Source organism: Condylura cristata, unplaced genomic scaffold (genome assembly GCF_000260355.1).
Source record: "Condylura cristata isolate star-nosed mole 26May11 unplaced genomic scaffold, ConCri1.0 scaffold00011, whole genome shotgun sequence".
Classification (NCBI taxonomy): Eukaryota; Metazoa; Chordata; class Mammalia; order Eulipotyphla; family Talpidae; genus Condylura; species Condylura cristata.
The window spans coordinates 11,786,534-11,813,641 of NW_004567112.1; the positions used below are offsets into that span (position 1 = coordinate 11,786,534).

A 27,108-nucleotide genomic window follows, 5' to 3' on the forward strand; every position below is an offset into this window, starting at 1 on the left:
CGTGTTTCAAAAGATTTCAAATAGTAGACATTTTACAAAAAGTTGTGGGAAATAAAACTCAAACTATAAGTAGAAATGTAACATTGCAGTGTTTTTATAAAATACAATGACAGAAATATAAAAGGACTGTATGTTCTAATTCTAAAAACTATTAATAATGACCACATATTTAGGTTTAAATTTACAGTTCCTGGTATGAGATTCATTAATATATACACATCCTTCAAACCAGTAGGCAACATTTTCCAATTAACCATGAGTGGTATCATCTTCTACAAAGTCTTTGGCCATTTCCGCCGTGATCACATCGATATGACTGACCTGAAAAACAATACAGGTTAAAAATATGATTCTAAAACACAGGCTGAAAAATCTTTATGCTGCTGAATTTCAATTATGAGTTTAGAAAATGGTTTGCATTTTAAAGTTCTGAAGTCCAATTATTTGAACACACATTTGTTCAGTTTTTATGTCATTTCAAAGCTGCTTATGTTTGAAAAACACTAGAAAGAGCTGTGTAGTCCAGATAAATATAAATAAATGCATGTAACTATTAAAGCCTGTACATTAAATAAGCACTGATAAACAGGTACCGTGTTGCTTTTCTTTAAAAAATTTACTTTTATTTACTTATGCATACAAGAACTAGCGTGTAGGCCAGAGGAGCAAGGTGAGAGGATTCAGCAGAGACAGAGTAGAGAGCAGAACAGACAAATCGACTGAAATTCACTGCTGAGGGGAGCAGTGGGTGAGACAGGAGAGGTCTGCTGTGCCAGGCTAAGTAAATTTTCTTTTCGGCCTGGGGATTTAACTCATACTGCAATGGCTGGTGATAGCTGGATAGCGCTGAGACTATCAGCACAGGGAGGCCTTGTGTTGTTTTGTTCTGTTTTTTTTTGTTGTTGTTGTTGTTTGTTTTTTTAATTTCTGCATAGAACCAGGGTTTAGTCCAGAGGTATAGGGGCAGGAAAAAAGGTGTATAAGAGGATTCACCAGTGTGGGGAGCAGAACAGGCAGACTTGCTGAAATACACTGCTGAGGGAATTAGTGGATAAGACAAAAGGTCTGCTGAACCCAGATACTTTCTTAATGCCAAAGAAAGTCAAAGCAATGTAATGAATCACAAAAAATCTGCTAAACTTCATAAGCATTTAAAGAAAAGCTATTTCTTAAGAAACTTATCAGATAAATAACAATTTTCTAAATTTTCTTTCATGACTTAAATAACATAAGAATCTAACAAATGTAATGGAATAGGTGGTCTTAAATTTCATGTAAAACATTACCTTATTTCTAAACTTGACACCATAGAATTTGTCAGCTGACTCAAGCAGTTCTGGCCTAAAAGTTGTTGTAATAAATTGAGCATGTACAGCAAGTTCCATTATCATATCTATAAAAAGAAAAAGTAATTTAATAAACACTCTTCTTAAAGAGCTGAAATTTAAAAAGCAGTTATCTTTATTCCTAATAAAAATTCAAAACAACCTTTTTTTTTAAAATACATCTATAAACTACTAACTTCATTAAAAAAATATTTTTATCTATTTATGCATACAAGAACTGGGGTGTAGACCAGAGGTGGAAGTAGTGTGGGGTACGAGGAATCCTCAGAGATAATGGGGGGCAGAACAGGCAAATTGACTGAATTACACTGCTGAGGGGAGCAGCAGACAGGAGAGGAGAGGTCTGCTGCATCATGTGGGTCGAACTCATCCTTCAGTGGCTGGGGACAGCCTCACAGTGCTGCACTTTAATCCTTTGTGCCACCAGGGAAGGCCACTAGCTACCATTTTAAAACAAGTTCTCATTGCTGAGAATGACCCCATACAGTACCTGACACAGCCTTCCTGTGCTGAGCATCCAGCGCCTGGTCAATCTCATCAAACAAGTAAAATGGAGCTGGGTCACATTTCTGAATGGCGAAAATCAGAGCAAGAGCTACCAAGGATTTCTGCCCGCCTGAAAGTTGTTGCATTTCTCTCATTTCACCTTGTTTTCCTGTAAATGACACCTAAGAAAACATTTAATGAATTAAAATAGTAATATAATAGAAAAATCATCATCACCGCTCAAAATTTAATCGCACACAATGCATCAATTTAGATTTGTGAAATATTCTACTTTGCTAACAATGCTCTGAGCAAAGTTCAATAAAGATTTTTTTACCCGAATTCCAACTCCAGTGAACTGATCAACTGACGGGACACTGCTCTGTGAGCCAGAGCCCCTCTCGCTTTCACCACTCCCTTCTCCTTCATCCTGAGACTGACTGCCCTCCACATCTCCCTTCTTCATCACCAAAGTAGCTTTACCACCAGGCACCAGCTTCTGAAATACTTCACTGAAGTTCTTGGACACCTTTAAATAAATAAATAAATAAAATAAGCAAGCAAGCTAGCTAGCTGGATATCAAATTTAAATACAAATGTTCTTAGGTAGAATTACACATAATATTACTGCTTAATGACAAATATTTAAAAGCAATTGGAAGAATTAAAAAAATTTTACAAATAACCTTTTAAGGCCTGTATAAAATGTTCTAGTTACTATGTTAAGCAACCTATATATTAGATTTTCGTATGTATTATATCTAACAATGAGAGGGAAAGCTTTAGAAACTAAAGAACAGCTGGCACTTTTGTCCTGTAACTCTAAGTGAAACATACCTGCTTAAACGTTAACTGAATAGCTTCATACTTTCGAAGCTCAAGTACATTCATCAGTTCCATGATTGATTTGTACCCCCTATCCAGCTCTTCTTGCCTCTTTATTAATTTCTCTTTCTGCTCAGAAAAATTTACAAACTGATCTAAAGCTTTTTTGTTAACATGGCTATACTTCTTCAATTCTGTGTTGCATTGCTCAAGTTTTCGAAATAACTATAAAAAGAAAAAGATATTAAAATAAATTGATGTACAGAGAAATTTGCAACAAAATTTCAAATTAAAACACAATTTACCTGTTTGAGGCTTAGTGTCTGGTACTTTTCAAATGCTTCCTGGGGAAGTGACCCAAGTTCTCGAATTTTCTTCATACACTCTTCTTTCTTCTTCAGTAACATGCCTTGCCGATTTGTCATCTTCTCTAGTTCTTTAGTATCGTGATTTATTGCATCCATGTGCTCTTTTTCCATATTTTTCCAGCGCTCCATACTCTTTTGAAGTTCCTTAATTCCAGCTTCTGTTTTATCAATGGAATTATCCAAATCTACAATGGGTAATGGGCGGGGGAGGAAAGGGGAACAAATTAAGCCATGACATGTTATTTTAAAGTCAGAGTGTTGTATGACTGAAGATTTTAGTTTAATGGTACAATTTATCAAAATATCAAGTATAAATTTTACTATAATTCAAAAAAACTAGACGTGTACATGAAAGCCATTCAAGTATATAGCTTTCATTAATGTTTATATTTGAAAACTAAAAGCATTTCTTCTCAGGAACTAAGTAAAAGAAACATGATGTATCAATCTCATACTTTTGCCTAGAAAACTTGTAATTTATGGTCTCTTATAAAAATGTCACAAATATTTCAACAAAACAACAGTTACTACTTAAAATCAACCCATCTACTATGAAAACACAAAAAACATTAGTGCATGCTTTTCACCTATTTGGTTATTTCAATTTATAGTAGACAATTTATAAAGGGAATGAGCTAACCTTAACTAAGTACCAAAACAACTTTTACTAAATAAAATTCACCTTCTGATCTTGCCATGGTATCTTTTACTCTTTTATTAATGGCTTCAAGTTCAGAAGTTGTAGCAGTGAGAACAGTACCCCCTTCAGTCTCTCTCAGTTCATTCAGTTCCTGCAACATAAAAGGAACTTAAGAGCATTAAACATAAAATATAACATTTGTTAGTTTCACATGGTCTGTCAATGTTTGAATAAACATTCAATATCATAAATAGTCTTCATATAATTGCAAATACTTAAAGTACCCATTAAAGAAACAAAAAATAATGATATAATTATTAGAAAATTTCTCATAAGTGGCACTTACAAACACCTAGAATGCGCCAGGATAATCATCCAAAACAGGTGTTAGGCTTATTTTTACACAGGCGGTTAACAGGTTCAGAATACTAAATGACCTACCTAAGGTGTACACTAGATGGCAGTGCTCGCCCTCCACACCAGGTGAGGTGGTGGGCCTGCTAGTTTTCCAGTTCTTCCCACTCAGAGTCCCTCACATAACAACATTCACAAGGTTACAGTTATGAAGTATGCTCAAAAGAACATACCTGTTCTACTTGGTCCAAGCGTTTTCTCAAATTTTCATTAAGATAAGTCTCTACTCGAGTAATAATACCTTCTAACTTAATTCTTTCATTCAGAAGCTGTCTGTTTTCCTAGAAAAAGAAAAAAATTTCCTTTCATTTAGCAACTATTTTCCTAGAAGAAATTAATTTGTCTACACAAACAGGCTGTTAATCTGCTGCCCTCTCCATTATTTTGTTCAAATGAGCTGCATGGAGTTTAATACCATTCCCAAAAGCTCTTTTCTTCATTTCTTCTTTTATATATTCAGAATCCTAAATTTTGTGCCTGGCTCTATTTATAAGGCAAAAGTATCTGCCCTATTTTGCATTAATGTTGGTTGCTATCTCTGAAAATGAATCAAGTGCTTTTAAAATGTATAAAATGTTATTAAATATTAAAATATGGTCAATGAAAAAAGCAAAACTAAAACATTCAATCTTAGCAATGAAAAAAGTTCATTAAATGAAATAAAAGAAAATGAGTTGTTGTTTAATCCTGACATACCCAGAATGGTTTAGAAAAAAGCAACTAACACCCTATTTACGCTAACAAATTTGTAAGTCCAATACTCATTTTTGGATTTTCTCAATATTCACCTTTACATTCTTTTATCAGCAAGAATGACACTTTTCACAACAATTATCAACAATTGTTTTCTTTCAGTTGTACTTGCCTGCTGAAGTTGACGAATTTCATCATTCAATGCATCTACTCTCTTCTGATCTTCAAGACTAAGTTGAGAAAGCAGATCGGTTCCCAGTTCGGCCTTCAATGATTCTCTAGTGGATTCCATAGCATGCAAACTTGCCTCCAAACTTTGTAAGCTACGTTGCTATATGACAGATTATCCATTTACTAATAAAGATACTAGTCACATTACAAATAGTGAAAATATAGTAAACTAAATAGTCGTATCATAGGGGGTATCCTTTAAACTTAATAATTAGAACTATAAAACAACAAATATAATTATGATGCACTACTAAGGGACAGCATAGAACAGATCACATTCCATGATCAAACTATATAAAAATCTTCATGCATGTTCACAACAAGAAATTGCTAGAGTGTGTTAAGGTGAAACAGTTGTGGGTAGTTAGAAGAAAAAATTTGCACAAAATGATGTAAAAATAAACTATTATTAAAAAAAAAAAACTGTCGCCAACATTTACATCAAAATTGTTTAGGCTGACAAAACCAATATGGATTATCACTTAGAAGAAGAAAAATAGTTTGATTTCTGCTTATTTTTAATACAAAATACAATAAAATATTCAACCCCATAGTGTTTTATAAAAACAAAAGTGGTTAAGAGTAAATTCACTACTATTATGACATAGGTCAAAATGCCTATTTGCTCAACAAAGTTGCAAAGTATACGCATAAAAAGGCATACAAAGAGACTGAAGATTCTCAGAGTGTAATTGTAGTCTAAACAGATACAGACATCCAAAGGTATAGCTCTAAACAAAAATCGAACACATGATTTCAAAAGATAACCTTTGTAACATAGGATCCACCCCAATTCTGTAACAAAAGGTATATATACTTACGAACCTTGGGCATAAATGTCTTCTCAGACTGCTGTCTCTTTTCCTTAAGCATCTTCATTTCTGATAATATGCTATCTCGAGATGCTTTAAATTTCCTTTGTTGGGTTTCTATCTGCTGCATTTGGTTCATCAACTGATCAATTTCATTATTAATCCATATACAAGGCTAAGGAAAATTCTCTCCAAGTCATAAATATAAGTTATTTCCTCAAATGTATGGATCATAACAATGCTAATTTAAATATTACATTAAGCATGTTCAATCATTAAGTTTGAAATGTCTCACCCTACCATTTCATTCTCAAAGTAACACATGCTATTTTACTATTGGTTATTTTAAAATTCTTCGGAAACCCTAACGGAAACTAAATGAAATCTAACAACTTATACACTTATATTTTCATTTAACAAATATTATTGTGGGGCCTTCCTGGTGGCGCAGGAGCTCAAGCCTCAGTGCTATCACCATCCACTGTAGCATGAATTCAATATCCCACCAGGGAGCTGACCCACATGGAGAAGAACCCTCCTGTTTCACCCTCTGTTCACCTCTGCAGTGTATTTCTGTTCTGCTTCCCCACTATGTCTCCAATGAGTCCTCTTACCTTCTGTAACTTTGGTCCAGACTTTAATTCTTATATTATATATAAACTTAAAAAAAAAAAGTCTAAAAAAAACATTACTGCGTAATCTATTATGCTTAAAGCATTATATAAGAGAAGCCATTCGTGTATGAAGAGATATAACTTGCCCAATGTGGAAGAAGTCTACCTAGCTGGAGTACCATAAACAGGAAGGTAGTCAATATCCTTTTTCATGGTATTTCCCCATGCTTTATGATAAAACCTTGCCAAATTAAAGCAAGTCAAACACCACTGTCAAAGTTAAAACTAGGATGCAAGCCTTTTTGTTCATGCCATTGTTTGCACCAAAAGCACAGAAACTAAACTCACATTTAGAAAAGATGGGAAAAAAAAAATTAAAAAGTCAGTTTCAAATGAGAATGTCCTAAAGAATAAAATCGAGTGTTATTGATGTTTATCATTTTTAACAATGTGTATAACACACATACTTTTTCCTTATACCAAAGCCCCAATGTTCTTCTATATATATGTGCATATATATATATAAATAAAATACTTGTATGCAATATGTATGAGGCATTACTTACTGCTGCCCCCACCTTTTTTCCTTGAAATAATACACTAATTTTTTTCTACAATTCTCTAATTTTCTTCAGTTCCCTCTAGAACTTTAAATTTTAGTACTTCCTGGGTTTTCTCTCAGAACTTAACTCACTAGTACTAGCTTTTAACAGCCTAATAAAGAATCAGTGTTAAAGGTTTTCAGTTTTTTCCCGATCTTCAGAAGTTAAACATACAAACAGGAGCCTTCTGAGTGGCACCAACGGGTTAAGTCACAGCCCTATGAAGCTATCTGCAGCCACTGCAGTACCAGTTTGATCCCACTGTGTGGGAGGTGATCCACACGGTGCAACAGACCTCTCCTGTCTCACCTGCAAGTCCTCTCAGCTGTGCATTCCAGTAGATCCACCTGTTCTGCTCCCTACTCTATCTCTGGTGAATCCTCTCACTCCCCCTACTCTGGCCTGCACCCCAGGTCTTGTATGCATAAATAAATGAATCTTTTAAAAAAAAAAAAAAAATATATATATATATATATATAAGCTTCTATCCTTAAATAAAGTCAAATACATGGAAATTTTCCACTCAACATGCAAAACACACACACACATATTCACATTCCAATTAAAATAGTTCTTAACAATAACACAAGACAAAAAGATATTTTCAATATTTCTGCGCAGGTTTTCATTGAGCTTTGCTTCAAGCTCACCTAGTTCTTCTTCTGCTTTTCTAACATCTTTTTGTAATTCAAGTCTAGACTTCCTTGTGTCATAATAACCACCAGTTAGAGCACCTCGATGACTGACTTGATCACCTACAAACAAAACATAAAGTGGCAATTCTGTATTACAAGCTCTTTATTTAACAATAAACTGACTTAATCTAAACAGACCACGTTTTTAGAAGGGAAAAGTTAAAAATTTAAGCCACTCTGAAAAATTCTGCTTCCTAATACTAAGATTTGCATTAAAAAATGTATCCAGTAGGTATGCCTGATCATCTGCCAGAAAGGAAATGCTAAAGACACGCTAACAGAATACAGGGGCTAGCCTGAAATTCCCACTGACCATAAGTGGCAAATTTGAACATTTTCCAAAAAGCAACACAGTAATATTGAGTAGAGAACGCAGGAATCACAATGAACTTTGAAAACAATGAAAGGAGGGGGTTCTTTATTAGAGAAGAGAGTCAGTTAATAAATACAGAAGCAATGAAAGAATTTAATAATCACTATTCTGAAAACCTTCAACATGACAGCCGAGTCATGCAAAGGCTGCTAAATTAATGGTTAAAAAGCTGTTGGGGAACTTGATAGTGGTTCATGGATTCTTAAATGGATAATGCCACATAGCAAATACTAATAACAAAGGAGAAAAGACCCCACTACAACCAAGAGATTTGCTAGTTCTCAAATTTAACATCACTAATAGTGAAACACAGTGTGATGCAAGAAAAAGCGCACACACTTCACACCAAGAATGTTCAACTTGGATCTTAATGAGGACACAAGATAATCGTCTATGAACCAGATTATCTTAAATGGGACATTCTATGAGAAAATCAATTTCCTGGGAATGGGAAGGGACTAACCCCTACTGAAAGATTCTAAAGAGAAGACACTGAATATATCCTTGGGTGGATCCTGGAAAGAAAAATATTTGGGGACAAATTCTGAAAGTAGATTTTTTTTCTTCAGATGATGATACTGGGTTAATGTCAAATGTGTTAATAATGATACTAGAGAATAAAAAATAAAGGAGAATGTCCTTATTCCTAGACAATAAGTGCTTATTACTTCTAGAAATGAAGTGTCAACAATTTTATAATTTATTTTCACAAAAAAAAAAAAAAAAGCACAGAAAGAAAACTGGAGGGCAGAAGGTGCCTTACCTTCTTTCATAACTAAATAAATTACTAAAAGAAGGGAAAAACAGCAAGGACAGATAAATCCAGACAACTGAGGTTCTTAACCCAAGCACTAGATAAAATCAAGGATGCCCATGAACTGAATGGGGAAAAACTTACAACTCCATTTTTATACTAATCTCAAAATGAATCTCAGCAATGCCTTTTGTAACAGATAAAACTAGAACCACAATAGTAGTATCAGTACTTGTGATTCTGCCACCAAGATAGCTATTTCTATCAGATCAGATTTGTCACTAATCTGAAAATAACATGCATGCATCATACTTTAAAATTATGAAACTGGTTATAATGCAAAATACTTAAGCTAAAAAAATATTAAGCACGGTGTTAAATCTTGTTTTTCAATACCTTGAAGAATTACTGTATTATATTGAAAAAGTATTATGACCACCATGCCAATGCAACTGGTTTTGTGATTTTTGTATTTTACAGTTAAAAACACTTTGAGAAAGAGTTCATAGGATTCCCCAAAGAACCAAAGGGGTCCATGTTGCAAAAACCCTTAAGAACCCCTCCTACAAACCAATTATGGACATCACAGAAGTACGGATTCTGTTTGAACTATGATTTTAACAATCCAACTATTTGAAAAATGTGAGTTAGACATGAATTCTCTAAAACTCTTAAAACTAAAATGGAGTTTATTTGTTCAAAGAATTGCTGCACCTCCCCAGTGGTACAGCTCGATGATGCTATCTGCAACAGTGGCAGCAAGTATGATCCCTGGACAGGGAGCTGACCCACATGGTGCCGCAGACCTCTCGTCTAGCCCACAGCTCCCCTTGCCAGTGTATTTTAGTCCATCTACCTGTTCTGTTCCCCACTCTCTCTAGTGAATCCTCTCAACCCCTTCACCTCCAGCCTGTCCCCAATTCTTGTACGTATAGTAACAAACAAATCTTTAACAAAGAATTCTTCTAGTGAGAATGACTATTACAAACCTTCCAAAGTAATGCAGTCCATAGTGAAAGCACGAGCCAGCTGGGTTGAAACTTCCATGCTACGACAAATAAGTGTTTTTCCAAATACATGTTTGAAAGCTTTATCAAATCTGGGATTGTATCTCAATTTACTGATCATAGGAATAGCATCCTAAAAATGAATATTTTGCCAGCAAAGAGATTATAACATAGTTAATAAATGGTAGCAGAATGATGATCTACAAATTTACAAAATAACAATAAACACAGCATTAGCTTTCAAAACTAGATTTTTTTATACTGAGGAACTTAGAAAATCATTCTATTGAAATTATGTTATCATATAGGTTTTCAAAAGTAGAGAATAGTGATGAAAGAGCTTAATGGTTCTGAAGTTAGACTGTTTATATTCAAGTCCCTGTTCCAACACTCAATGGGTGTGTGCTCCCAAAGAGATGCTCAGCTTCTCTATTTAATAGTTATTTCAGCGGGACTCCCTGGTGGCCTAGGAATGAAGTTTCAGTGTTACCACTGTGAAGGTCCAACACTACCACCTGAGTTTGATGCTGGCCAGGGAGCTAACCCACACAGCACAGCAGACCTCTCCTCTCACCTGCTGCTCCCCTCAGCAGTGAATTTCAGAAGCCTGCTCTGCTCCTCACTGTCTCTGCTGAACCCTCTCACTGCCCCCATTTCCTACTTCTTGCCTACATCCAAGTTTTTCTACAAAAAAAATCAGTGATAACAATCCCTTCTTGGATAAAGACAAGTTAATGTATGTGAAATACACATACATTATTTCACAATGAAAGGGCTAAATAAATGTAAACTAATAGTATTTCCTCCCTGGTGTCATAAAGGGTCAAGTCTCAGCATTATCAAGCTATGTCCAGCCACTACAGTATGAGTTCGATCCCCAGCCAGGGAAGTGACCCACATGGCACAGCAGACCTCTCTATCTCACCCACTGCTCTCCTCAGCAGTATATAACAGTCACTCCTCCTGTTTTGCTTCCCACTCTGTTTCTGGTGTATCCACTCACCCCCCACACTTCTGGCCTACACTCCAGTTCTTATATGCATCAATAAATCTTAAAAAAAAAAAGTTACATGCAAAAAAACAGGCATAATAAGCTTACGTTAGTAATATAGTGAGAACACCAATATAACCACTACAGAAAAAAAAAACACTGCTGAAACCCAGAAGTCACTGAGCGTGACATCTTCCTAATCATAGTGGCTACCTCCAGGGTTAGTTAGCAGCTGCATCCAAAGGACACTTTTCTAACTCATGATAATCGCATCATCTATTTCTTTCTAGTTCTATTGCTTAGGTTTAGTTTTTTTATGTAAAGGAAACCAGATTATACAGTCTTTTGTGTCTTGCTTCATTCATGTCATTTTTGTGCGATTTAATTTTTCCTATCTAAATCTTCAAAGATAATCTGCAGATTTAAAAGGGTGGACCTTTTAAGTAGCACACAAAATTTTCAGTTCCACTTAAATTGTTGATCATTCTCATAGTTTCAGCGTTAACCTTAGAGAGTAGTAAAATAATTGTACTACCCTTAATATTCATTCTGAAGCCAAATATCTCAAACCAATGAAATTTAAGAATGATGTCCAAGGAATATTTTAAATTGATTTAAAAGTATACCATTTTTCAATAATAAAAAAAATTTTTTCATTTAATTTATGGCCACTTAAAAAGTATATTCATACATATATCAAAATATATATCTGAAACTAATGCTAATTACACCTATTTTAAAAGTGTAATGAGGAAATCTAAAAATATTCACTTTAGGACCCTCCCTGGTAGTGTAGCAGGTTAAAGCACAGCACTAAGAAGCTAAAGTCACTGCAGCATGAGTTTGATCCCCACCCCAGAGGTGACCCACATGGCACAGCAGACCTCTCCTGACCTGCCTGCTGATCGCCTCAGCAGTGTACTTGTCAATCTGCCTGTCTGCTCCCCACTCTGTCTTTAGTGCACCTCTGGCCTATACTCCAGTTCTGTATGCATAAATAAATCTTCAAAAAAAAATTTTCACTTTAAATGAGTTTCTCAAGAATTCTTCTCCAACTACCTAACCTTAATTTTGTTACTCTATAAGACAGTCTCAAAATATGCACTCTGTACATCTGCAATGATTTATGTCTTGGCTGTGGTCTGTCTCCTTTCCTATCCCTACCCAACACTACCAACTGCTCTATATAGGAGAAAGGCATGTTTATTTCCCAGACTAGTGAATCCAAATATATAGTGCCTGTATATTAGCATATGCTAAAAGCGAAAAATAACTTTTTGAAAGACAGACATTACAGATATCAACTCACATTGGTTTCAGGATAGGCAGTATCCCTGACATCTAACTTGTTAAGAGGCAGAAAAGTGACCTCTCCAGGAAGATTCATTTTATTAAACTCCATCAAAATCTTTGTGCTGACTTCATCTGAATCAACAATATGATAAAATAACCTACATGTAAACAGAATAAGAGATATCTTTACTGACAAACTTTAAAGGACATTAAGTAAACAACTCACTTTTTCTTTACAACTCAATGAGGGGAGTTTAGGGGACTGAGACTTAGAAAAGGGACACATACTGTACTAAAACTTTAAAATGTTTAAAATGTTTTTTAAAATTATTCTTATTCCCTCTCCTTTAAATATCCAAAATACCTCACCTGTTTCCAGCAGTTACTTCCACACATGTGTAGAAAGCAGGTTCACATTCAAAATTATTCATCACAATGCCATGATAGCCGTTTTGAACATGCTGATTTATTCCTTTTCTACGAAAGTGGTCTAGCACTTTGTTTATGCTATCTATTCCATTTAAAATGGCCTGTTAAATTTTTAGAAATGAAAATTAAAACATAACCAATGACATTTCTGCTGGTAAGAAATGACACCATTACTCTACAATTAAAAATATACCACAGATTAAACTAAACACCCTCCCCAACAATGTCACCTCCTTGAAATACAGCCAAGTGGCCCTCCCTGGTGGCACAGCGGGTTAAAACACAGCACAGCAATGCGAAGCTGGCTGGTGGCAGTTGCTTCCATGCGAGTTTGATCCCCACCCCAGAGGTGATCCACATGGGGCAACAGACCTCTCCTGTTTCTCCCAGTGCTCCCCTCAGCAGTGCACTTCAGCAATCTGCCTGTTCTGCTCCCCACTCTGACTATGGTGAATCTTCTCACAGTCCCTGCTCCTCTGGCCTGCAATTCTGTATGCATAAATACAAAGTTCTGTATGCATAAATAAATCTTTTTAAAAAAGGAATACAGCGGGCCCTCCCTGGTGGCGCAGCAGGTTAAAGCGCTGCACTAAGAAGCTTAAGCCACTTCCCCATGAGTTCGATCCCTGCCTGCCCCGGAGGTGACCACATGGCGTGGCAGACCTCTCCTGACCCGCCCGCTGCTCCCTTCAGCAGTGTACTTCATCGAACTGTCTGTTCTGCTCACTACTCCATCCCTGGTGAATCCTCTCACCCTCTGCATCTTTGGCCTATACCCCTGTTCTGTATGAATAAATAAATAAATCTTTAAAAAAAAAAAAAAAGGAATACATCAACTCCATGCAACCCCTCTACTATGGAATAAAACTGCATTAAAAAAATTGGCACTTCATCTCAAAACCAAAAGTGCTACCATTAATAGCACATATAATAGTTTAGGCCGCTTAATACAGTGTGTCATATTTACACAACTGATTTACATTTTACAACTGAACCAATGACTAACAGCTTGAAAGAAAATTCTTAATTACAATAACCGACTCAAAGTAAACAGAGACAGTGAAAGGTGCTCACCTTTCCTGTTGCTGCTCTAAGCAGTTGCTGTTTCTTTTCAAGATCTTCTCTTTTAGCAGCAAGTGCCTGTTGTTCTGCATTCTCCTCTCTCCACAAGTAACTAATAAATAAAAATTACACTCTTTTAATTGTAAAAGCATTAAGAAGATGCACTAACAGTACTCAATTTAAAATAAAATATTTAAGTCAAACTTGAATAGTTAATTCATAACCTAAATATCATTTTAAGAGCCAGTAATTAGCATCATTTTTTCCCCTCCCTGGTGGCACAACGGTTTAAAGCACAGCACTATAAGGCCATTTGCAGCTACTGCAGCAGAGTTGATTCCTGGCCAGGGAGATGACGCACATGGCACAGCCGACCTCTCCTGACCCACCTGTTATTCCCCTCAGTACAACTGCCTGCTTTGCTCCCCACTCTACCTCTGGTGAATCCTCTCACGAACCACACCTCTGGACTGTACCCCAGTTCTTGTATGCATAAATAAATCTTAAAAAAAAAAAAAAAGATATTTTAATCTATACTAACTTTCTTTCACTTTGTAATTCATCTTTCTTATTTTTTACTTCATAGTATTTCCTGTCCAGTTCCTCAACTCGAGCTTTGACTTCATTAAGATCTTGATCCAGTTTCTATGGAAATAAAAATTCACATTTAAAATTTAATTTAATGCACACCAACCTAAAGTGACAGAAAGTAGATTAAGTTGTTACCAGAAGGGTGGGATGATTACCAGAGGATACAGGAAACATTCTGCAAATGATGAACAGGTTTATCTTGTTAATCTTAGAATTGTGGAGATGGTCTCACCTGTGTGTATGTATATTAAATCTTATCAAATGGTATGCTTTAAATGTGAAACTTAATTTATGCCAATTATATCTCAAGGAAGTTGTTAAAGAATCCAATTTTAACTTTAAAACTTTATTTAGGCAAAAGAGCCCATCAGAAATTCTAAAAACTTTACTACAATGAAATGTGTTCATTTATGACCTAAATCTGTTATTTTTATGATATATAGCCTAGAATTTTTGAAGACCAAATAATTCCAAACTTCTCCAAACACTAGTGTACTCTTCATATACCCCCTCCAAACACAAGAGATTTATGATTATACTAAGAAAAAACAACTGATACTGTAAAATCCTATCTATCATATATATACAGGACAGACTTCATTTTCACAAATGTTCATTTTGATATCTGAAGTTGTGGCTTAAGTATCAGAAAATAATGAACTTCAAGCCTGAGAAAGAATAAATGATATCTCTCATCTCCCTGAAAAGTCTTGGTTTATCAGCAGGGGTTGAGTGTCAGCACAATGAAGCTATCAGCAACCACCAGAGTTCGATCCCCGGCCAGGGAGGTGACCCACATGGTGCTGTGTAGTTCAGTAGATTTGTCTGTTCTGCTCCCTACTGTGTCTCTGGTGAATCCTCTCACTCCCCACACATCTGATTTACAATCCAGTTCTTATATGCATAAATAAGCAAATAAATAAATCTTTGCTAAAAAAAAAAAATCTTACATTATACTGTTCCAGATTTTTCTCTTTATTTGCTTCAGTGTCCTCCAAATCCTTGTGTATAGCAGCAATCTGTCTTTTCTTGTCATTAATTGCCTGATCTAAAGACTTGAGTTCCTTTTTAATCCACTTATCCCTCTCTTCTTTTGATGTAAACTGGCTTCCTCGACCCTGCTTTGCATAAAGATCAGTTCTTTCCTGGGTAGCTTGAGCCAACCTACAAAGGAATGTATTGAAAAGTACAGGAAATAATCATGTTTAATTCCAATACATTAAGAGTATATAGAAATAAAGCCATTTTTTAAAATTCCATAAAAAAGAATGATGTACAAAAAGTAACTACTATCTAACAGACTTAATTAGTTCTTTATAATTAACTTCAAAAGCATGGTGAAAGTTAGATAAAATAGCCATACACTAAAGATTTTGGGCAGAGAACATCTTTACTGCAGGTCTAGATTGGTCAGTAAATCTAGTTCAACTCAGAAAGTTTCTAAATTGCCCCAACTATCCTTTATTATACAAATGTTTTCAGTTCCTTATAATAATAGACACCATACAAGTTACAAGGCAAGAGAAAGAGAAAATTTTTATAGCATATATAATATCAACACCTAGATAACATAAAACCACACACACATACAAACCTAGGAAAAAATGGGCAAAGGAAATAGGCAGTTCACTAAAATGATCTAAGTGTCAAAATACAAAATGCACTGTATCATATGAGATTGGCAAATACTGGCAAGTCCAATCTATAGATACTGTGTCTAGATGTTAAAAGAGCACTGAGTAGTGAGAATGGCACATCTTCAAACAGCTAGCAACAACAAATGTTGGGGAGGATGTGGAGAAAAAGGAACTCTCCTGCACTACTGGTGGGAATGCAAACTAGTACAACCACTATGGAAAACTGTTTGGAGGTTCCTCAAACTGCTAAACATGGAGCTTCCCTATGACCCAGCAATCCCACTCCTAGGTATCTACCCAAAAGACACAAAAACACTGATTGAAAGATACCTGTACCCCCATGTTTATTGCTACTTTATTTACAATTGGAAAAACATGGAAGCAGCCCAAATGCCCAAAAGTAGATGACTGGATTAAAAAGATGTGGTACATATATACAATGGAATATTACTCAGCAACCAAAAAAGAGAAACACATGTCTTTTGCAGCAACTTGGATGGAGCTGGAAAAGATCATGCTTAGTGAGGTAAGCCAGAAAGAGAAAGAAAAATACTGGATGGCTTCACTCATAGGAGGAGTATAATGGACCAGGTGAGAAAATAACGAACCACCATATACCAGAGACATTTTGCAGAGGGTGGAGTGGGGAATGAGGTAAAAAACGGGGGGGTGGGAGAGAAATGCACAGGATTATGGTGATGGCACACGGGTGACTTGGTGATGGGAAACCCGCGGGGATTACAATTGAGATGGGAAAAAAAATGTACAAAATGATGTAAAAATAAACTTTTGTAATAATAAAAAAAAAGAGCACTGAGTAAAAAACAAAATGGCAGAATTAAACATATAGTAAGATCATTTGGTCCAAGTTTGTCAAATATAAAGTGGTGATAAAGTAACCTCCCTGGGCTTTTTTATTAGAAAAAATGTAGGCAATCCACATATAATATGCTTGACACCATAGAGTTGTTTAACACTGAATATTATTTTGAAATGATCATTTAACTTTTGCCCTTAATTACTAGCATTCTTAACCATCACTATTATTTAGGTTCTCTATCAGAACAATGTAAAAACTAAAAAGTGCTGATGAAAAAATTCCAGACCTAGCAATTCCCCGCTCCTCTTTTTCTTTTACACTGTTGAATTTAGGTTCTGTTTCTGCAAGTTCTTTCTGCTTTTCTTCTATTTTTTCAAGTAGCTTCTGTCTCTCTTTTAATAAGCGTTTCTGTAATAAAAAAAAAATTCATTTTCAATTTTTGTTTGACTTACAGGTCTAATATATGTTTGCTCTTGAAAAATAACATTAGAAAACTGACCCTTCAACAACTAATTTTTAGAAGGTAAAAAAACAAAGACAGTGCTGAATGACAACTTGAATGCAAATTAATGTGCCAAATATTTTACAAAAATTCAAGCATGCATTCCTGTCACAAAAAGAGCTGTGCTCTATAATTTTACATACATGAACACTGAAGTCTTTCATCAATAAAATTTCAACTTACCCTTTGTTCACTATTGCCTGCCAATTCATCTTGTAAATCCTTGGCTTTTAGCTCCAACTTAGTCCTCTGCTTAATTTGCTCTTGTCTTTCTGCACTAAGCTGCTCCTTTTCTTCTTTCATAGCTGAAATTTTTGTTTTTAGCTCTCTAACTTGGCGCTCTATATCCTATTCAAAAAGTACCAAACAGAAGTTAAATAATTAGTTGAGATAAAATACAATTTGGACAGACACCATTCATTCATTGTTTCTTCCTTTTCTTTCATTTACACTTTTAGTGCTACTATCTTTTCAATCCTCAATCCCAGTGATACCCAGTTTGAATTTACCACTACATCTAATTCAAATACAAAAGGGTTTTTACTGTAATCAAAAACTAAATTAATATAACCTAGCTTATAATCTTACCTCCATTTTATCTCTTGCATCCTGCTGAGCATCTCTCAATTGTCTAGATTTTTCTCCACTAGTCTCTCGTTTAGCAGACAGCTGGAGGAAAACAAAAGATAATCAGCTATAATTTCTAACTCATTTTGTATTTCTTCAGTATTTTTAATGTCTAGTGATTTTTTAGTATCTGCTAAAATGAAAATTAAACTTGAAAATGTTTAGAGAAAATTTCAGTAGTTTTCTTGGCATAGAAAATGACTTTAGTTTTAAGCAGTATCTAAAATTCTTATATAAGATGTAAGCAATAGCAACTTAAATACATTTTAAAAAGTCATAAAAAAAAAAACACGAAGGTGACTTCCTCTCACTCTGGTCTGACTGACCAAACCACCTCACTGTATTTTAGATGTTACTGTAGGCAAGGAACACATTAAGGGTTTTGGCTGTTTTCCTTGGAATAATCACAACAAATCTGCTGAGTGAGTGCATTAACATTTAAAAATTTTTAAGCTTCTATTGAAAAATCAATAAAGAGTATAAATACAACACAAGTTCAACATATTCATAAAAATAAAATTAACCTGAATTGAAATTGACAAAGGTAAATATTTTACCTCATCAAGTTTAGCACGAGTTTCATTAAGTTCCTGATTGTAAATGGTATATTCCAGGGCTCGTCTCATTTTATCCCACTTTTGATACTGAGCTAATTCTTCCTTTTCTTCCTCTAAGGTATGTAATCTCTCTTCAATGTATTTTAACAACTCATTGATTTTTTCCCGTTTGCCCTCTTAGGAAAAATAGGAGAAGAGTAAAGGAGTTAAATTTTTATGTAATCACTTCTCAGATCATGAGTTAATTTTAAGGAATATAACATTAGTTTTTTGATACTGTGCAGTAATGAAATCTAAGACACTAAAATGGTAAAGTTACTTTTCATGAAAATCATCAAGGAACAGACTTATACATGGTTACACTAATGATTCTTACGTTACATAGTAAGGGTCTTAGTATCCGGTTTCCTTTAAAAGCCAGTATACCTTCCCACAACACTTAACAACAACAACAACAAAACTACTAACAATACTGGTGAATCTGACTCTCAAGTTTCATAAGGATAGCATTAACTACAGTTGCCATACAGTAAGTACCAACATATTCCAATAAAGGTGGTACTCTGTTCCTCTATTCACCACTAAAACTATGAAAAAGGGATTTCACAGATGGGGAACTTTGGGCTAGAAAGAACAATTCTAACTCACAATGACAGTTATTAGTCAAAACTAATAACCATGAAACTGACTAATAAGCACTTGGAAAAAAAAGTAGGGTTTCTACAATAAATATACTAATGAAATTTTATGTTCAATTTTTGAACTTTTTGAACATCTGAACATCTGCAGTTCCTGAGCAATTTAAAAGCTAATGCCAACAATATTCCAGCAATATTTTTTTGAGGAATTGCATCCACAATGATGAGGACTTTAGAGTTACATAGTTTACCTACAAGGAACTATTACCACAGAGTAACAACTCTTTTTTCAAAGACATAAGTTACTGGAATTTTCAAACTTTAAACTGCATCAAACTAATTTTCTCTCCACTTAGTAGACAGGAAAATTAATTTACAATGTATGCATGAGAGTAAATAGAACTCATTTCAACTATCTTACAAAAGAAGTAACGTACAACAGTTTTTAAAAAAAAAAATCACAGTTATTTTACCTGTTTCTTTCATTAAAGAGATGCTTTCTTCTTTTCGTTCATCATATACTCTGGTACCAGCTACTTCTCTTAATAGTTTCAGTCTCTGAGAATCTGGTGCTGTTGCCATCTGGTTGATCTAGAAATTTCAGAAAAATTATTACATAGCTATAGGGAGCTCCATAAGAACTCCACCTTGAGCATATCCACATGTTAAGTTTTAAGCAGAGTCTGAGTTGATGAATACAATTTGTATAGCACAAATAGCTATATGAATAGGGTATCAAACTCATGCTGTAGTATCTGCAGATAACTTCACAGTGTTGCTTCTTATCCCCTCACGTCACCAGGGAGGCCCCTAAAAACCTGTTCTTTTGCTACCACATTCCCCAAAAGTGAAACACCTACTCTTTCTAATTGCTAAATGCTAACTTTTCAACACATATCTTAAAAAGCTCTAAATGAAGAGGTGGACATTTTAAAAGAATTTTCCCCTTGTCCCCCCCCCCAAAAAACCCACTATTTAATAGGATATCTAGGGTATATTATAGGATAAAGAAATTATTTTAGATATAGTTTAAGTACATGAGGGAAGAGGGCCTCTCTGATGGGCACAGGGGTTAAAATCTCAGCACTATCAAGCTATCACCAGCCACTGCAGCACAAGTTCAATCCCCGGCCAGGAAGCTGACCCACATGGTACAGCAGACCTCTTCTGTCTCACCCACTGCTGCCCTCCTTAACAGTGTATTTCGATAGATACACCTGCTGTTTCCCATTCTGTTTCTGGTGAACCCACCCATCCCCTCATACCTCTGGCTTGCACTCTAGTTCTTGTATGCAAATAAAATAAACTTAAAAATTTCCCAATATTTACTTATTTCTACACAGCGTTCTACAATACTCTACAGATCTACAATATGATCATTATGTCTTCCACAAACTAAAAATGTCTTCCAGCACAATGCATCCTATCAAATACGGTTCATTAAGAAAACAAGATCCACTTAAAATTCTGCTGAAATACTTTCACACCATTTAAGCAATGGATTTATTTTGAACTTTATTCCTACACAGAAGTACCACTAACTTCTATACAAATAAATCAATGAAAACAAATAAAATAAAGTCCATTTTCATTTCAACTTTACCACTAAAATCAACAAATCAAGCTCAACATTTGAATGAATATACTCAAAAAATGAATTCCATTAAAAAGGGACAATTTTTTTTTACCTTTCCTTGTTTGACAATATAATAAGGATTGCTTCGAGAAAAACCAGCACTTTCAAGGAGATTCATCACATCATTTTTCCTGTTGATAAATATAAAAAAATTTTCCAAGTAAGTAACAATCCAATAAGCAAAAAATGAGCAGACTAATTTCAGCAAGGAGTATAGAACAGTCATGAAATCATCTATTAAGACTCAGAGAATCTTCTTATATGCATGCTGTAAATATGGCTTTGTTGAGCACAATGCAAATATGTTTCATATATAAGGCAAATAAAAGAACATTTTTACTGTCTTGTAAAGAAATTAAAATGTAGAGAAAAACGCTTACGTGACCATTTTCTTATCCAAGAAATACTGATCCTTTTTGGCACCAATAACTCTTCGAAGTGAAACTTCCTCTTTATCAATCTAACAAAATGTGAAAAGACAAAGTTAATTGAAAAGCCAACTGGAAAGTTTTGAATTTAATATATCACTTTATTAACCATAACTAACCATAATCATTATTTTGAAACTTCAATGATCTTCTAAAGATACGCAATCATCACTCAAGTCTTATGACACTTTTTCTTAAGTCTACACATCCCATTTCTTTTCCAGCATGTTCACTATAATTTTAAGAGAAAGCTAGTATATAAAGTAGTTATTTAAGCATAAACTAAATTATAAAAACTGAACATAAATACAGTTATAAATAAGTGTTTCAAAGCATGAGAAATTATCAACATTCTCAACATTATTACTGAAAGTTACTCACTGGTAATCGGTTGTCCGAATTATCAAAAATAATCTCCACAAAAGCAGAAATAACACGAGGACCAGTACCCTCCTAAAACATAAGAAAATTAATTTGGCATTCAATAAAGTGTGATTTTCATATTATTTAGATATTATTAATTTTATGTCTGGTAACAAGCCTGATTAGTGGAGAGAAATTTCTAACAAGTGTATACCCCCCTTGACAAAAATAGCAGATACTTGGATTAGGATCACTAGTCACTGACAATTAACTTTTAATTCTGAATATAAATGAGAACAGGGTATCAGTTAGCTGTATGTCTTGTTCTGCAGACCACTTAACTATAGCACAAGCCACCCTAGCTACCTAATTCAACACTAAAACACCCGGGGGCTTTTCTTTATAGACTCATCTTGTTGGAAAGAAATCCTAAGAAACCAAGTGATAATTACCAGCATTGTTTGTTTAAACATTTGAGATATCTAGCTTTAAATTTGCTATGAAAACACACATTTAACATGTGTCAAATTTATGACCCAATCACTTACAAACCAAGTTCAGATAATTTCCAGATTCTAGAAATTTACTATGAAGACTTATACAATAAAGACTGATCACCTAAAAAGGTGATTAATTCTTGTAATGCTAATTTAAGAAATCTAAAAAGTAACTTTTCTATAAGGAGTTAAGTAATAATTACTGTACTAAAAATTCCAATTTAAGATAGGGAAAAAAGATAATGGTTAAACAAAAAGATAAATATTTGAGATTTTATATTCTTAAAATCAACTCAAGCCCTAAAGATAAGCTTTATACTAAATTCTAGCAATTTTTCATTACCATAAACTCCTATCTTTAATATTGGAAATGATGTTACTATTGCAACTTGTATATTGTTTAGCTTGAAATGGTTCCATTCTTTATGCTCCCAATCAAGTTCTGGTTTGCTAAGATAAAATGCTGAGATCAGGAGTTAGGAACTCTGAAACTTCTTTCTCCCTAGCAAACCTACTTCCAGAGCCTTACCAACTCAAATGCTTTATAATGAAGAATTTACATTTACATGGAATACATATCCATTTATACGCAAATCCTACAACTTCCTTAGTACAATAAAATTAGGCCTTTATAAAATTCTGTAGTATGGTGGGCTAAATTTCACAGCAAAATTAACACTTAAAAAGATAAAAAACATATCATGTTCACAAAGGAGCTAAAACTTTAACAAATGAATTTTGTTAGCAGGGCTGACAATGTATTTTTAAAATACATATAATATTGTCAATGTCTTCAAGCAGTCTCACTCACATGCAACAAAGCCAACCGCTGTTCTGGACGAAGATGGCTAAACTCATCACTGAGTACGAATTGAATTGCTAGAATTACAAAAACATAACTATTAGTACAGTCTAAAAAAGGACTTAATACCTTATTTATAATTTCCCCTACCTTCAGTATACCAGGTAATGAACAAAGCAAATCAAGTGGATTTATCATAAACTATCTGTTTTTATATAGACAAAAGGACTGGGTAAAACCGAGGCCCTTATATTCTAAACCATTTACAGCAAAACAACCACCCTGTAAAGAATTACTACAGTAGACTCTCAAAGACATAATCTTAGAAAGCCATTTATTAAAATAGGATATCTAAGTTTTAACATATTAATAAAAAAAAATACCTACCATAAAAAAAGTTACTTTTTCCAGATCCATTTCTGCCCACTACAAAAAATTTTAAAATACATGTTACTTTATATTCAACAAAATTAACTTTACTGCAACTATTCAAAAATTTATAAATTGAAATTCTCTAACATCTCAATATTTGAATACAAGAGAACAATATAAAAAAGTTCTAACAAAAACATTAATTTTTTACAACTTCAGATAAGTTTTTTTTGTTTGAATTATTTATTGTGTAGAACTAGGGTGTAGGCCAGAGGTGCAGGAAGTGAGAGGATTCACCAGAGACAGAGTGAAGAGCAGAATAGGCAGATTTACTGAAATACACTGCCTAGGGGAGCAAGCAGGTGAGATAGGAGAGGTCTGCCGCAACATGTGGTTTTGCTCCCCGGCAGAGGATAGAACTCGGGCCATGGCAGTATGATAGCAGAGACTTAGGCCCCCTGTGGTGGCCTAGAGGTTAAGTACCCTGAGGGGGAACCCTTCAGTGTGGTGGCAGACAGGGCCCACCCTGTTGGTGCAACAGATTAAAGCACAGCACTATGAAGCTGTCCACAGCCACTGCAGCACCAGTTCAATCCCCAGCCACAGAGCTGACCCACTTGGAACAGCAGACCTCTCCTGTCTCCTGGCTGCTCCCCTCAGCATATCTCAGTCAAGCCGCCTGTTCTGCTCTCTGTCTCTGGTGAATCCTCTCACCCCTACATCTCTGGCCTGCACCCCAGTTCTTGTATGCACAAATGAATCTTTTTTAAAAAGGGACATTATCATTTGAAGAATCTACAGACTAAATATTCTGAGGGGTTATACATTACCCCTTTAATATGCTTTTTCATTTAATCCCAAAGTCCAATGAAATACATTATCACCACCACTTAACAAATGAGAAATCTGAAGATCCGCAGAGAAAGAAGATTATGTGTCAAAATCTTGGATGTGAACCCCATTCTCTTATGTTCCAAAATTTATGCTCCTTCCACCAAGCTGTGTGATCTGCCCTTCCACATTATGACAAGATTACAATCTGAGTAAAATCTAATTTGTGAATACAAAACAGTCATTTTTGAAATAAGACAATAAGCATTTAAATTAAAAAATGGTATGTCAATAGCAAAATAGATCACATGTTAAATTTCGTGTCATGACCATAAGCTTAAAACACACCTTAACACACAGGGCTATCCAGAAAAAATGAGTAGCATGATTGTCCCATCCAAGTATTTTAAAATATATCAGTGCAGTTAAAAGACATGTTATCTCATATATAAAAAAGTATATAAATGTATATATATATCAGTCAAAGATATTTGTCTCCTGAAGCCCAGACAGAATTTAAATGGCCATACAGACATGAAGTTGATCTAATAAACCACAAACACTTACCAATAACATTATGCTTTGAACTGAAGGGATCTACAATTGTTTGATCTCTGTAACTTCGGAAACCCTGGATAATAACCTAATAAAAGAAATTTTTCAGATCACACAGAGCTAGAACTCCTAAATTAACATTATTCCTTTGCACTTCTTGTTCTAGTCTCTCATTTATACAAGATAAAACATTCTCTATTGTACCAAAAAACCTCATTTGGAAAGTGGCAACTAAAAATTACAAAACAGTCCGTTTCAAAAAAACCCAAACCAACCACTACCAGTTCTTTTTAAACTCGAACACTAGATTCTTCGGAGCAAAACAGGTCTTTAGTTTTTACAAGGTTGAGTTGCAAAAACTACTTTTACTGTCTTCCCCCATTCAATCTGGGCTGCCAAATCAGACAGAAAGCACGGGGACGCTTTTATCCCCGCATCTCCCGTGGGGGGCTTGGCAGCAGCCAGTGACTGCTCCACGTCTGTCGAACTATCCCTCGTCCCGTCCCTTGAGGAGTTGCAACAGCAGCTTGTTAAGGGACCCTCAAAATCCAGTGCACAGCGTATGGTTCTGCTGGAACCCTACACCCCACGGCGCGACGGTAAAACCTGCCAGCGGGCGAACTGGCAGGAGCTTCCCAGACTGGGGGAGCAGCAAGCGCTGCTCTCCAACACAGCCGGCTGAAAACAAACACCCCAAGGAAGAAGCACTCGTGAGCGCAGCGCACCCGCACAAAAACCTCTGCAAGGCTGTGCAAGGGCTTATCTTTTGGCGGGTGGGGAGTGGCGGGAAACGCGCGGGAAGATCATTTTGACAGAAGTAAATAATCGGGTGGGGAAGCGCTACACCCTCTTCGGCAAGCAGGGTCCCTTTCGCTTCTCCCGAAAACCCCTGAGAAGAAAGGGCCGCTGGGAAGCTGACAGCCCAGTCAGTACCCACAGCGGCGCCCAGGCCGGAAAGACCACTTCGCGCCCCAAGACAATGTCCGAGAGGGGCAGTCCCGGCCCGGCCGCCGGCTTCCCGCCAGCCCGGCCGCCGCTGTCTCGGCGGGGACCCTAACCGCTCGCGGCCCACAGCCCAGCCCAGCAAGGCCCAGTGTCTTCCAAGAGGTCCGAGCCGCCCGCCCCTCCACCCGCTCTGAGAGACAGCCTGTTTCCCCCAGGCCAGCGTCCGGTGGGCAGGCCCGGCGGCAAAGGGGTGCCCCAGGTCCAGCTGTCCCAGCACCCGCGGGCCCGGGCCTCGCCCCCTCCCCACCGCCCGGCTCCAGACATAGGTCCACCCGCGGGGTGAGGTGAGAGGCCGCGGGTCGTGCCGCGACACCCCCGCCTCAAGGAGCGGTCCTCAGAGTGCGTGAGGGTTGGGAAGGGCGCTCAGACCTCACCTGTTTGATGTACATGGTCCCGCGCCCCTAGCCGGGGAGGCTTCCCCCGCGGAAAAGCAGCAGCGCGGGTGCGGGGTCAGGTGAGGCGCCCGCGAGACCCCTCCCCCAGAGCGCGCTTGCTCCGCTCCAGCCAAACAAAATGGCGGCGCCCGTGGGGGCGGAGTCCGCGCCTCGGACGGAACCACTCTCTGACCCCACAGAGAGTAGGGGGAGTCAGGATCAGGCCGCTCTTGCTTTTTGCCAAAAGAAGCCTCTTGAGGGGTAGTTAGGTGACTTTAGTCTGAATTTAAAACTTATATCTACATCCTACCTGAGGCTAGGTCGGAAGCTGCGCTCAGTAAAGCCTTGGTCTCCCGGTCTGCCCATGCTCCCCCCTCGCGCGGAGTCAATGGTAGCGTCCACACGGGGGAAAGGTTCGGCGCCAAAGCTGAGTGCTAGAACCCTACGGCCAATGGGCGCGCGGGCCGGCGATCACGTGGTCTCCGGCTGTTTAAAATGCGGACCCAGGGGGGCGGTGTTCATTCTGTGCCAGGGCTGCGGTGTTCCTAGTCTCCGCTGCTGCATTATTCTCTAGCTCCCGGAACTTTCCTAGACTTCGAACCACCCATAACCCCGGCCTTCCCCGCTCACAACGGCCCAAAGGGCTGACGCTTGGAAATCTGTGTGATTTGATAGTGATTGCAGCGCGGGCACTTGTGCGCCATCTGTTGTAATATAGGCAGACCTGGAGACATTTGGATAAAATTCATTCATTTCTAGATAGAAACAGGTTGAGATAATATTTGCTAGCGGACTGTTGCGGACCTGTATCAGCCTTAGGTGAAAAAAGCATTTGTTTGGAAATTGGACTCTGCACCGCTGGACAATTAGTCTGCCGTCCGGTAGCGACTGGTGTCTCCTCGCTGCCCCTAGGTAGCCAAGGGGATCTGAGCTGCTCCGATTGTTTCTAGATCGAATCATTTTACTACCTTGGACTCTTCGTCAGTGCCTCTGCGTTGACGGAGACCTTCGTCAAGCCCAGGTCAAATTTTGCCCTCCCACCCTTGGTTAAAAAACAAACATTTTCTCGATTTGCTACCAACACTTCCAGTTTCTGTGGGGTTGGAGGCGTATTGTATTCGTATTTTACGTTCTCAGCCTTCATTTCCTAGTCTACGAAATGAAGATGTTAAAAACCACTTCCTGTTTGATATTTGAAAGAGAAAGAATGTAACACCTGACTGGGAGCCGACATGTTT

The 27,108-nt window shown here is 36.7% G+C and overlaps 1 protein-coding gene across 1 annotated transcript; it reads right to left on the minus strand.

Annotated features, from left to right (window-relative positions):
* Positions 1-25,982, minus strand: SMC3 (structural maintenance of chromosomes 3). Its single transcript, XM_004680445.2, has 29 exons — positions 25,871-25,982; positions 24,504-24,579; positions 23,121-23,159; positions 22,743-22,810; positions 21,453-21,524; positions 21,024-21,103; positions 20,696-20,774; positions 19,481-19,598; positions 18,370-18,545; positions 17,774-17,854; positions 17,369-17,533; positions 16,970-17,091; positions 15,177-15,390; positions 14,177-14,280; positions 13,648-13,747; positions 12,514-12,674; positions 12,161-12,302; positions 9,843-9,993; positions 7,634-7,786; positions 5,829-5,980; positions 4,945-5,103; positions 4,253-4,360; positions 3,708-3,816; positions 2,963-3,210; positions 2,670-2,882; positions 2,170-2,361; positions 1,837-2,014; positions 1,287-1,393; positions 1-321 (listed from the first exon to the last, which is right to left on the minus strand). Exons 1-29 carry the CDS (start codon positions 25,883-25,885, stop codon positions 250-252), a joined length of 3,654 nt encoding a protein of 1,217 aa, XP_004680502.1. The 5' UTR covers positions 25,886-25,982; the 3' UTR covers positions 1-249.
* Positions 25,983-27,108: the final 1,126 nt, after the last annotated feature.